The sequence below is a fragment of the Haliotis rubra genome, unplaced genomic scaffold (genome assembly GCF_003918875.1).
Source record: "Haliotis rubra isolate DU_JTF1 unplaced genomic scaffold, ASM391887v1 Scf952, whole genome shotgun sequence".
Taxonomy (NCBI): domain Eukaryota; kingdom Metazoa; phylum Mollusca; class Gastropoda; order Lepetellida; family Haliotidae; genus Haliotis; species Haliotis rubra.
This window is the reverse complement of record NW_025767693.1, coordinates 96,525-109,690: the sequence shown is the minus strand read 5'-3', so window position 1 is coordinate 109,690 and position 13,166 is coordinate 96,525. Positions and strand designations below refer to the sequence as shown.

The window sequence follows — 13,166 nt, the reverse complement described above, 5'->3', positions numbered from 1 at the left end:
CATTCTGCAATATTGCTGAGTGCGGCATTAGAAATGAAACTAACAAAGAATGTATTTTCATGTATTCACTGTTCTTCCTTTCTAGAGAAAGTGTGTATATATCCCAAACTGGACATCAATGAAAACTCTGGAACCCGATGGACAATACATCAGAGACTCCAGAGCAGCTACAAGACATGTTTTGCCTACACAGCCAAAGTGATGGCAGTGTCTGCTAATATTGCTGCCAAACCAAATTCAGCTGAGGCCATTTACGATGTGATCGTGTTTGTCCCAGATGGACCTACAACAGTATTCACAGTTATCAGTGACAAAGTAAACAGCAAACGAAAGAGCAGAGTACTTGAGTATAACCAGACACTCGCAAAAGGTATTGTGGCATCTGTCCGAAGGTATGCAAAAGAACAGTTCAGTGTGGTTTTTGGACTGATGACAGAAACTGACCTCAAGGATGATGACAAGTTTAAGAAAGCCATGGACACAATCAAGGTCAACACGTCCAAGTGGTGCATTCCAGTTACACTGAGTATGTCAGAGAAAAAGTTCAAAGAAGTCACTTCTGCATTTATCATGTCAATTGCTTTCACCAATTGTGTTTTCACAGAGGAGGAAGGTAATTCGCTGAACTGTCTCACGTTGGAGCAGTTTCGGGTCCTCACCGAAAACATTGACTACAACCAAGTGGAAGTGAGTTGGGAACCTACTTGTGGAGGGAACGTCCTGCTACTTGTGATCGCACAACGACTAGAAAAATCAGGCCACACGGCAATTGTTGCAAAGTCAGAGTCACTACTAAAGAGTGCCAGGTACTTCATTCTTCTTCAAATTCCATAAAATAACAGCTGATTTCTTCTTCATTAAGTTCTTTTTGTTGATCTCAAATTCCTAATATTCAACAATATTTTTATGAACAGTGTATCAATACATCATACTGCATTAATTTTCTTTCAGGAGGTTGTCCATTTGCCAGGATCGCATTATTCCCGCTGATGAACTTGGACAGGAGACTTTCTGTGAGACGTCAGACATTGTCAATATAGTTGCAGACTGTGATATCTCTGAGAAGGTTCAAGGTATAAACAAACTTTGGAGGACCTGGCAATTTGTTCGTGGATCTCTGAAAGGTAAGCCTATAAAAACGTAATGTCTATTTCATACTTAGTATGTGCCATTGTCACATTGAATCTGTGGTAACGGAAGACCTATGGTAACGGCTTTCAACAGTTCAGGAATTGTAAATACACCTAGTGACACATGGCCATTCGTCTTTCATTGATAAACCTCTATCGTTATGAATAAGATATTTCATTGTTTACGTTACTTTTACCTTGATTATTGTATCCTCAAAAAACACCCCTCTTCTGAGGTAATTGTTGTAACGTCTGTCAAAATCCAGTCAAAAGATATTTGAACATGCATTTGTTGTGTGTTTGATTCCCATACTGACACACTCACCTTAAATACGTACTTATGGAATACAATTACATATATGCAACTAGAAAATAACAACTCAAAATCAATAAACTATCAATAAAGTTTAGATTAGCAATCATGCTTATACTTTACTGAAGAGCGTCTTCTTCTCTCGCTTCCTTTGACCATCTGCGCGTATTTGGCGTTGAAGGTGTTTCAGCGCTGAATTTCAATGTTATCTTCTGGCTCCCATTTTGGCTGTGATCCGATCTGTGGGGATTTCAGGAAAGAAGTTATTGTGGATAGCGAACCCTCTTTATTTGCAAGATGTTAAAATGTAGCACCGAAGGTAGGTAGGAGGAGGAGGGTAAAAGACCTGAATATGGAAAGTATTACATGCCATAGCACTAAGTCATTTAGTCAAGGTATGCCTAAAGGTGATATCCAAAGCTGTCACAATGATAACCTAAACAGGACATGCAACTACAAAAGACATTGACAATAGTACGAGAGGCGATCAAAAAGTGTGTAAAAATACCAAGAAAACGATACAAATGCAGTCATTTTTATGTTTTATTTTTCTTCATATTATCTGTCAAGGTCAAGCAATTTGGTTTTGCTATGCTCCAGTCTCACATCCCCATTTTGTTTGACCCTTTAACTTGGTACCCTCCAAAAACGCAAAATCTACAATAAATGCATCACAAACTTCAGGAAACAAAATATGCAAGAAATATTTTGTGTGTTTGAGACTGATAGACGTCCCCTAGAATCACACTTAGATATTAAAGTTCATAAAAAAGCAATTTGAAATTTCAATCGCCTGTTAAAGTGAAACAAACCCCCACCCCCACCCCCACCCCCGCCTCATGTTGCCTAAAAGAGCTTGTTTTGGAGATACTACCCATCCCCTTTCATAACTTATTCATGTTTTGACTTATCCATACATGACTCCAAGGGTTCAAACTAACCACTGAATGGTCACACAAGTGTCAGCTCACAATCTATTGGCAACAGTACCAGATGGAATATCTGGACACAATGTTTTAGGAAGACCGAAATGGGGGTGTCCTTAAAAAACAGCCCTCGACTAAATATAAACTAAGACATCCTAATCTGTGACTGTTGATTATGACGGGAAGTCATCCAATACTATACTGAACATATTTTGTATGATATACTCTGAGGGCATACCATTATCCAAGAGGTACCAAATGATAGATCTTTTTTCATTTTCTGCAGTTTTGTTAGAAATGTTCCACCACAATGTGTTGTGATGACTAATTACTCATTAACCACATTACCCACATATGTGAAATTTTGGATATCACTTTGCCAAAGATTCCTTCAAAATGAAATGGAAGCCTTTCAAACATTGGACATCCAGAATACAGTAAGTCTACGTACTTTTTGATCTACCCTCGTATATGTCCTCAAATATTCCTTAACGTCCACACAATACCTAAACCAAGTGTTTTCCTGAATATTCTGCCACAATCCTAAAGATCAAAACAATGTGAGAAAATTACACAATTTCCCAAATATTGAATAATGAAATACACACTAAAATAGGCTACACAAATTCTATCAAATTCAGATAGATTAACAGTTGAAGGGAAGCAACTCTGTATGGCTTATCCTGCAGGTAAAAACTGTATATTGTATGAGCGCTTTACTTGATTGACTTGAACATGAAAGCTTGGCAAATTTACACCTAAGTGACTTACAACATTTCCTGTACTTGTTTAACACATTCTTGTCTCACCTGTTTATAATGACTGAATTTGTTATATAATATACATGTATATTCTTTATGAATGTAAAATTTGTTCTTGTTATCATATGGCTGAAATATTGCCGATGTGACGATACATTTTAACTCACTTGCTCACTCAATTGTCTTACCTGAACAGACTGTCTGTAGAAAGGCTTCCTGACAGATTAGCACTGCCTGTCTCTGTCTAATGATAATGGAGATTGTCTTACCTTACTCCTGTCGGTCTATGTCAAAAACATCTTTTTGGGTTTGTTAGAACTGATGCAGTTGCAATGTTTCAGTATCAGAAAGGTTAGAATCACTGAGATTCTTTAGCACCTCTCTCCATGATAATAGTATAGATTGATGGGATGTCAACTGGATGCTTGGAACCAGTCAATGTGTGAGGGGATTCTTCCTGAATATGGGAGACTTCCTCTGCTGTTGATTTATAGATGTGCTTTATGCTATGAAGGAAAAGTTCCAGAAATTGTTTGTTTGTTGTTTAATGCCACACTCCAATATTCCAGCTATATGACAGCAGTCTGTAAATAATCGAGTCTGGACCAGACAATCCAGTGATCAACATCATGAGCATTGATCTATGCATTTGGGATATGATGACATGTGTCAACCAACTCATTGAGCGTGACCACTCGATCCCATTTTTCATCTTTTACAGAAAGCATAGGTTCTAACGGGTCAACTCCAAGGTCTTGGGATGAGCATTTCACAACTTCTTTAAGTGAAAAGATACTTGTAGAAGGAGTACAAGAATAGACAACAGGGATATCATGTTCATGTCACAGTCGTTAATGTACTCAAAGGGAAAAGTGTGGTTGACTTGAAGTTATATATGTTAGGTATGTGAATTAACAACTGATTTTTTTATGATGAAACCTTTTTAATATTGCAAGAAAATCATTCCACAATAGGATTGCAAATGACACATTTTAAACTTTTATTCATTCAAATGAGCTCACAGTGAGAGAACGGTCAAAATTAAAACCACACAGTCAATAATGTGTCTGTGCACCATGAGCATTGATGCTTGCTTGACACCTGCGCCTTATAGAGACATTGAAACATCACAAGAAGTCTTGTGGAATGACATTTCATATCTGTGGAAGCACTTGGCAGAGCTCCTGAAACTTGACTGGGGGATTTGGACAACGTCTCAATCTCCTCTTCATTTCGGTCCAGACGTGTTCGAAAGGGGACAGATTTGGGGATTTTGCCGATAAACTCGCTTTTGGTCATCAGTCCGGTGCAAAAGTAATTTTGCCACCACAGACGTTGTCTGCACCACTGCAGTCGTAGACGTTGGTGTCGTCTGGCAGGACGTCAACCACGTATCCCGTGTGCAGCGAGATGCTGGCAATTGGTCTTTGACGATATCCTGTTGACACCAGGAATGTCAGTGTGGCTGATTGGAATCTTTGGCGCAGATGTGGGCTTCGAACATTACGATTGTTGCTTGGCCTGGTTACAGAAGGACGGCCGCTTCGGGGACAGTCTGCAACGACGGCATTTTGTTGATAACGTCTCCACAAGTGGCATATGTTCCTGTGCACATTAAATGGTTGTGCAACGTTGCGCTGGGGTGTTCCAGTTTCCAGCTTTCCAGTGGCTTGTCATCTTTCAATTTCAGTTAGCCATGGCATAGAGAAATGCAAGCTGCTTCTTCCAAATTTGTTTTTTTCGGACCCGTCGACGTCTTAACAATGATTTGGGTGAAAATGATTTGAGGTTTGGAGCCGCACTTATTAAAGGGGACGTTTTATGCCTTTTTTGCACTGGCTTCTTGTAAGCACGAAACATGCATGCAGAACAAAAACTACCGACAGGGCCCTGTTTATAAGCATTAAGTGCATTATAAAGAATATTAAAATGCGTTATAAACATTTTGTCATTTATATAAACAAATGTGTTACACATACATTTGCCTTTGAGTATACATTGTGATGCTTACTTCAATTATTTTAACTGAAACCAAACACACTCACTCACTCATTTTAACATGTGTCATTTGTTTGCAATAAACCATTACATTCTTTATATTTCAGTTGCAACAGAAGAAACTACTCATGAACGAAAGCTGAAATCTGCGAATGACAATATGGACGTGATGACACCAGAAAACCAAACTTTGACAGACTGGAAGCCACTTGAACACAGACCGAATTCGCCTATGTCGAGCTTGACTAAACTAGACACAGGTTTAACACTAATCAGTAAGTATATATGAACGCAGTGCATTCGAGAAGTACAATAACTAATTCGTAACTATGAAATTATTGAAATTGCCAAACATCATTTTGCCATTCAATGAGAAGTAATGAATCCCAGTGACCATGTGAAAGGTATATATTATGTTTGTCTAACATCTGTCATAAGCATGGGGCTGAGTAAACATATTGTTGGGGCTCAAATTTGAGCACAAGTATTACAGGAATTTGTTAATTGATGTGGAAGCTAGAATTTGTTCTCTGCTATAGAATATATCAATCCTCATCAAACAAAGGATTATCAACATTATCAACATCTTGAAATCAAAGAAGGCAATTGTTGCAACTAATATTGTCTTCTTCCCCAGAAAACATTTCTTTTATGGCAATTGGAGATAACACCATCAATTCTGACCAACCAGAGCCTGAGCAGTTCTTGAAACCTGTCAGGAGTGCCATGGGTAAGTAAATGAGCAATCAGTGTTGAAGTGTAATAGCTTTAGTTACCAACATGAATGAATGAATGAATGGATGGATGGATGGATGGATGGATGGATGGATGGATGGATGGATGGATGGATGGATGGATGGATGGGATGGGATGTTAAATCTCAACGTGATGCTATGCACTAGGTACAGTGACAGACTATGTAAACAACGACTGTCGCAAAATAGAAGCTTCCTACAGTAGGGGTGACAGGTTATCGAGAATATAACTTTCCCGAAAATTGCTACATCTTGCATTAATCGGACAAAACATGTTTTTATAAAAAAGTAATGTTAAGATGATAATCCCAGACAAGAACGTAAGTAAAATGCACATATAAAACTGCAAATATCACTCAAATACACAACACCCCTACGTGAAAAATAGCCTCGTTTAAGAAAACTGACCTCATGGCATTTCCATCAAATTTTGAGTATTTTAAAACACTTGCGATATAAAACACATATATCATCAAACCTGCACATAAAAAAAATAGTATTCGCCTGAAGAGTGGATCTCTCCGAGCTGAATATTAAGTAATAGCAACGAAAACATCTCTGCGTCATGTTGCGCCATGTTGCGCCATCATCATCACCGGAAGCAAGTACCCGGGACCCTTCACTAATTTCAAACGAAAGGGAGTAATCATTAAAATTTCAAAATATACAAATGACGTTGAATCTATTCAAAACACATTGCAAAAAAAAAAAAAGAAGTATTGTGGAATGGCATCTCTTATCTGTGGAAGCACTTGGCGGGGTTCCTGAAGCATGTCTGGGGGATTTGGCCAACGTCTTAATCTCCTCTTCATTTTGACCAAGACGTGTTCGACAGGGGACAGATCTTGGGATTTAGCTGGTAAACTCTGTTTCGGTCATCAGTCCGGTGCAAGAGGAATCTGGGCTCATCAGTGAAGAGAAAACACCTCCACTCACGTGCTCTCCACCGCAGATGTTGTCTGCACTACTTGCAGTCGTAGACGTTGGTGATATAATGTCAAAATTTTTCGTCTGTCAGGACGTCAATACATTGACTTGGGTGACAATGATTCGAGGTTTAGAGCCACACTTTTTTAAAGGGACGTTTTATGCCTTTTTTTCCACTGACTTCTTGAAAGCACGGAAAATGCATGTAAAACAAAAACAGAGCCCTGTTTAGGTTATGGATTATGTGTAGTATAAAGAATATTTAAATGCGTCATAAAACATTTTGTCATTTATATAAACAAATGTGTCGATCACATCTACTTTTGCCTTTGAGTATACATTGTGATGCTTGTAATTCAATCATTTTAACTGAAACCAAACTCACTCACCTCCTAACATATGTCATTTGTTTGCAATAAACCATTTCATTTTTTTATATTTCAGTTGCAACAGAAGAAACTGATCATGAACGAAAGCTGAAATCTGCGAATGACAATATGGACGTGATGACACCAGAAAACCAAACTTTGACAGACTGGAAGCCACTTGAACACAGACCGAATTCGCCTATGTCGAGCTTGACTAAACTAGACACAGGTTTAACACTAATCAGTAAGTATATATGAACGCAGTGCATTCGAGAAGTACAATAACTAATTCGTAACTATGAAATTATTGAGATTGCCCAACATCATTTTGCCATTCAATGAGATGTAATGAATCCCAGTGACCATGTGAAAGGTATATATTATGTTTGTCTAACATCTATCATAAGCATGGGGCTGAGTAAACATATTGTTGGGGCTCAAATTTGAGCACAAGTATTACAGGAATTTGTTAATTGATGTGGAAGCTAAAATTTGTGTCTGTACTATAGAATACATCAATCCTCATCAAACAAAGGATTATCAACATTATCAACATCTTTAAATCAAAGAAGGTAATTGTTGCAGCTGATATTGTCTTCATCCCCAGAAATAATTTCTCATATCGTTATTGGATATAACACCATCAATTCTGACCAACCAGAGCCTGAGCAATTCTTGAGACCTGTCATGGGTAAGTAAATTTTGCAAACATTGTTGACGTATAGAAGCTTTAGTTAACAACGTGGATCTATATCAACCAAAACTGTTATTTTATTATTATTGATTCTTTAGTATTAAAAACCCACTTCATGTTATTTTCACTGAAATAAACAGAATAATCCAAAATAAATTCTTTTGACTCTGCAGCCCGCAACATATGTGTACTTCAAGCAGTCAAGCCGCATCTTCCGACCCAGTATGGTGCTCGTCATTTGCAAGGTTGGTGCAATACAGCATTTAAACCGCAATCAAGCATTGACTTACAATTCCTACAAAAATGCCATGTGCAGTCACAACTTGAAATCAATCATTCCTTTGTATTCTAGTTGTGGCAGCTCATTTATCTATGATCACGTGAGACACTGACACTGGAAATGGACACTGATCCTGTGAAAAACGATTTCCTGTCCTGCAGAGACCATTACAATATCCTGCATGTTCTGCTTGTTCCCGAATCCTACACCACGGTACCAAAATACCCCACTGGCAGTCACCACCTCACCTTTGCTTTCTTGCCTTTCCAATAATTTTGCCAGTTCTTTATAAAGATGGTCCTGGGGGCTGTTGCTTAAGTTTTTTACGCAGCGTTCACACGTACAGGCCTTGACACAATGCCTAATAAGATGTCATCATCTGGTAATCGCTGGCTACTTTGCTGAGGAGTTGCATACAGAATGCCTTCTTCGTTTGGAAGAGTTTGGAATGCCTTCTTCGTTTTGATTTTGAAGTTTTATCAATTTCGTGACATGAAAACCACATCTACTTCGTCAGCATCATGGCGACTGCCGTGCTGATTTTAGTCCATTGTAGGACGTGTAACTTCAGTTGTGTATCGAAAGATATCTTCTTGATGTTTTCAGGTTTTAGTCAGTATTTTCAAGTGTTTTGCACCAACTTGCACTGGATGGGTTTTATGTGACTTATAGTAGGGGGGATATACATGCTATACAGCATGTGACATGACATTGAACTTGATTGAAGTTTGATGTGTGTGCCCATTGTCCATTTTGTTGAAAGCTTCTTTTTTCCACCTCGAGTCAGGCAACTGTCATGATTTCTATATTTTCAAATCACTTTACTGCATGCGTCTATCTTTTCATTTATCTAGCACATTCATTAAAAGGTGAAGTTTCTATTGGCCGTCAGTTTATTATTGGAGAAAGTATTGACTCAGAAAACTGATCATCAATGCTTTTCAGTGGTTGTATTCTACCCTTCTGGAGTGCCAATGATGACAGGTTCACAAGCAGTCCAAAGGGTACATCTCATCTTTCATTCCTAAGAATAGACCTGGTTTTGAGAAATAAGTCTGGCGCATGAAAATTCCTTAAAGTCTACGATTTAGACGGGGGATTCCAACACCAAAGTAAGACCAGAAAAGAACTATTCAAATAATTGGCAGTTGGTCGATACCCTATGATACTGGTTAAGACTTGAACTGGTTGCACCTCATCCTCGTTGGATGGAGGAAGGTACATTGGTCGGATGAGAGTGACTTTGTATTTCACGTCACAGACGGGCCAAGGACAGTTCCTATAAGCCTAAGAACATCAGAGTATTGGTGGATCTGTCATGGTCTATGGTTGTTTCTCCCATGATTGTAAACTGGACTTGGTAACTGTTCGTGGAAATGTCAGTAGCGACTACAAAATTGGGACATTCTGGATTCTATTCTTGTGCCACGTTTTGATAACCACCCATTAGCCACTTGCCCTGTATCTATGGATGACAACGCCCGACCATATCGTTCTCAACTTATGACAGTTTTTCTCCAACAATGCTGTAACCAAACTTCCATGGTCTGCTACGAGCCCGGATCTGAACCAATTGGAGCCTGTCTTGGGCATTCTTGGACACCAAGTGCAAGCACTGGATCCGCCTGTACCAGATCTGGCATGTTTGGAAGCAGCTTTGAGGCGGGAATGGTAGCAGCTGCCTCTGGAGCGAATCCAGAGACTCACAACAAGCATAAGGAGGGTCAAAGCAGTCATCCATGCACAAGGTGGATATGCACGCTATTAATATTTTTCATGTGATCTGTTGTCTGAAGATGACAGAGAACATTTTCAGACTGAGAGACACTCAGCTCTCCCATTTTGGAAGTGTGCGGAGCCATAGTTATACAGGGATACATTTTGTTGACAAAACATCCCTGACGTTTTCATGTTATTTTGTAAATCAAAATATTGCAAATTTTCATGATTTTGATGTTATTCTTTAGTCCAAATGTCAACTTTCAGGAAATCATGGCGTTTAAACTTTCGAGTATACATACTAATGGCAATATGAAAAAATCGGGGGGGTGTTTAATAAGTTCCATGTGTATAGTAGTATAGGTAATGGTGATTCTGGCTCATTTTGTACCTGGCCTCAGAGGGTTATTTGTGGCCAAAAGAGCTTCCACAATTGTTTAAAAAATGTCGTCTTTCACTGTGGATGTCCCCTACATTTTTTTTTCTCCCCCCCAAAATTATATATTTTTTATGTATATTTTCTTAATAGTAGCCATATTGTTTAGCGATTATGTTATGGATCTAAGTAAGCTTAGGAGTAGGTTGAGTATGGGTCAGTGCATTCGCTATAATCGACTAAAGTATCCATGAGAAGTTGTGACTGTTTGGTGCCCACCATACCTAAACTGTGTCATACAGGGTCGTGAATTAACCTTGATTAATCACTCGGTGTAGGGCTGAATAAATATCAAGCCCTTCGATGTCCACTGCGATGTGGTTGAACAATTGTTTCTCGATCAATTTCCACGTGATAATATACCTACGTGTCATCGTATCCCAATTGTGTAGATCGATGCTCATGATGTTGATCACTGGATTGTCTGGTCCAGGCTCGATTATTTACAGACCGCCGCCATATAGCTGTAATATTACTGAGTGCGGCATAAAACTAAACAAACTCACTCACCTTTCTGATAGACATCATGTGTATTCCGCAATTTTCGGTCAAGCCACAAGTCTAGCTGCAAGTCTTGGCTTTTCCCAGAAGTACGTATTTGCAATGATATGGAGCGTGTCTAATCTTTGCTGCTATATGTACATTGATGAATATTAGTCTCATTGATTTTGCAAGTAGTGTGACTAAACACATAGATGAACATTTGATTAGCGATTAGCGCCGTCGCGGCTAGGCCTAACACAATTAAGGTCAACTCGCTGTCTCTCTGAAACTGGGAAGGTGTGTAATATATTGTAATATTTGCATTCGTTTTTTCGATTACTTGGCCCAGCAACCTGTAATTTCTCAATGTCTAAATCATGATGCTTCTGTTCTTTTTTTCTATTTCAGCTGCATTGGATGTTCGTAATGCAGGCACGGTGACTATAACCCCACCGACCATCAAGGCAATCATGGCCATTTTATGTATAAAATAACAATATTACTTTAATATGCTTTCCGGAATGCGCCTTGCTTGATGAGCATATCTTTGGTATCCTTCGCCAGTCCCAAATCTAGGACGAGCATGCCCATGTCGTATGCATTGAAATGGAGTTTTGGAGTTGCCTGTTTGGTGATCATTTTACTTAAACACGCGTAGCCAATGGCTAGAGCTGACCACTGTGGAGCGCTACGTGTCGTTGACAAACGTTTCTCCATCGTTGGTAGACATGATTTATTATAACATAATATGCTGCAATTGTCTAGGATAAACAGTATCAATTCTCCTTTGAACCTGTCGTGAAAAGATTCGCAATCACACCTGTAAACATTCTCCTGGATCGATTTTACGCATCTCCGTGTGCAAAATCGGTTACCGAATGCATTGGCTATAGCCTTATGTTCCCTCAGCAAATGCCTCGACAATCACTTGACCCAGTTCACGTTTATCATCCATGGAATCCAAACTGATCTGAAAAGCCAGGCGAGCCGTCCGGGGACGATGACGTCATTCACGCCCAGATTAGGAAATCAAACCAACAGGATTTGGTTTTGATCAATCGTACTCGGATCATTCATGATCGTCATGAATAAAACATGGCTGATGAATTTCTGGGTGAAGATATGGAGATGAATGATTTGGGTTATAGAACCCAATTGCTCAATTATGATCATTCATGGCTGAAAGCATTGGCGAAACCCTGTTAAAGACTACCGTGAATGATTTTTACGATACCACAGAGCAAAATGAAAATCCCGCATCTCTTTATCGTGACTATTCTATTCCATATTGATGAATGATTCTTTCTAAAGAGAACAACCTCAAACTGGACGCACTTGATGACCATATCGCTCTTGAGAAAAGAAAACTTGACAAAACGGATAACGAGATCAGCCAACGTCGGATTGTGACTTTGAAGACGAAAGATCATCCTAATTAGAAGTGGCTTCCACCAACCAAGAAGCGCTGTGATCCCAAATCAATCACATTCATGAGTCCTGAACGAAGGCAAGAAGTCACCATTGCCAGTATTCTAACCGCACCATATTGACTTAAATTGTCTCTCTCACTGGTGGTGGTTGTACCACTCCAAGCCCAACACCACCAAACAAGGCACAATCCGACCACAATCCCGCCAACTGCAAGCGCTGTTTTATGATCGATGTGTTTTTTCAATGATTTTTTACAACCAGGCATGCCGATAGGTGTTGTGTAGGTGTGGGTTGAACAGTTGGCTCCGGTGATGGCACTTCATTATTGCTATTTCCCCATTACTTGTGGGTCGTGTGATGTGATGTGACTGACGTTCATCTTGGGATTCACGCGTATGTTTTGCTCACTTGTGGTGATGACGATGTTGTTATTATAACCCACCACTTTATTCACCCTCAGTTTCATGTCGCTTGGGGCCATGTACAACCCGTTCCGAAATCGTAGTTGACTTTCAAAGTGGCATTTTCCAGTGTATTTTGATAGCGTTCAATTGCTGTCTGGAGATGGCATCTTGACGTTTGCCATGAATTGTTTCTGTACATTGAAAGCCATCCCCCGACCTAAAATAATGGAATGCGTTTGAGCCTGCACCCCAAGAATAGCCCACATGTACGTGCGAATCGAATGTTAAATCTTACGAGATGAGAAAACCCTTTCAACGTATCCAACATCAATTTTTTCCAATCATCTATGGAGCCTTTTGGTTGTTTAACCTTTCTTACATTCAAATCAATGCCACCTTTGAAATTCATGCGATCATCTCTCCATTCATTATTTGAAAGAGCAACGTCCTGTCGAAGTAAACCTCTTTTCAGTAAATCATTGCCGACTTCTTTAAGAGTGTGTACTCCACTGTAAGGAATACCCAAGCCATGATTCACACC

General features: G+C 39.4%; 1 protein-coding gene across 1 annotated transcript in view; it reads left to right on the top strand.

Moving 5' to 3' along the window:
* The window catches only part of LOC124264963, a 164,096-nt gene that overhangs the window by 73,368 nt on the left and 77,562 nt on the right, over positions 1 to 13,166 (top strand). Inside the window, exons 6-8 of the mRNA XM_046699748.1 lie at positions 952 to 1,124; positions 5,236 to 5,403; positions 7,255 to 7,422. Coding sequence (XP_046555704.1) covers positions 952 to 1,124; positions 5,236 to 5,403; positions 7,255 to 7,422 — 509 coding nt within the window. The remainder of the gene's footprint in view (positions 1 to 951; positions 1,125 to 5,235; positions 5,404 to 7,254; positions 7,423 to 13,166) is intronic.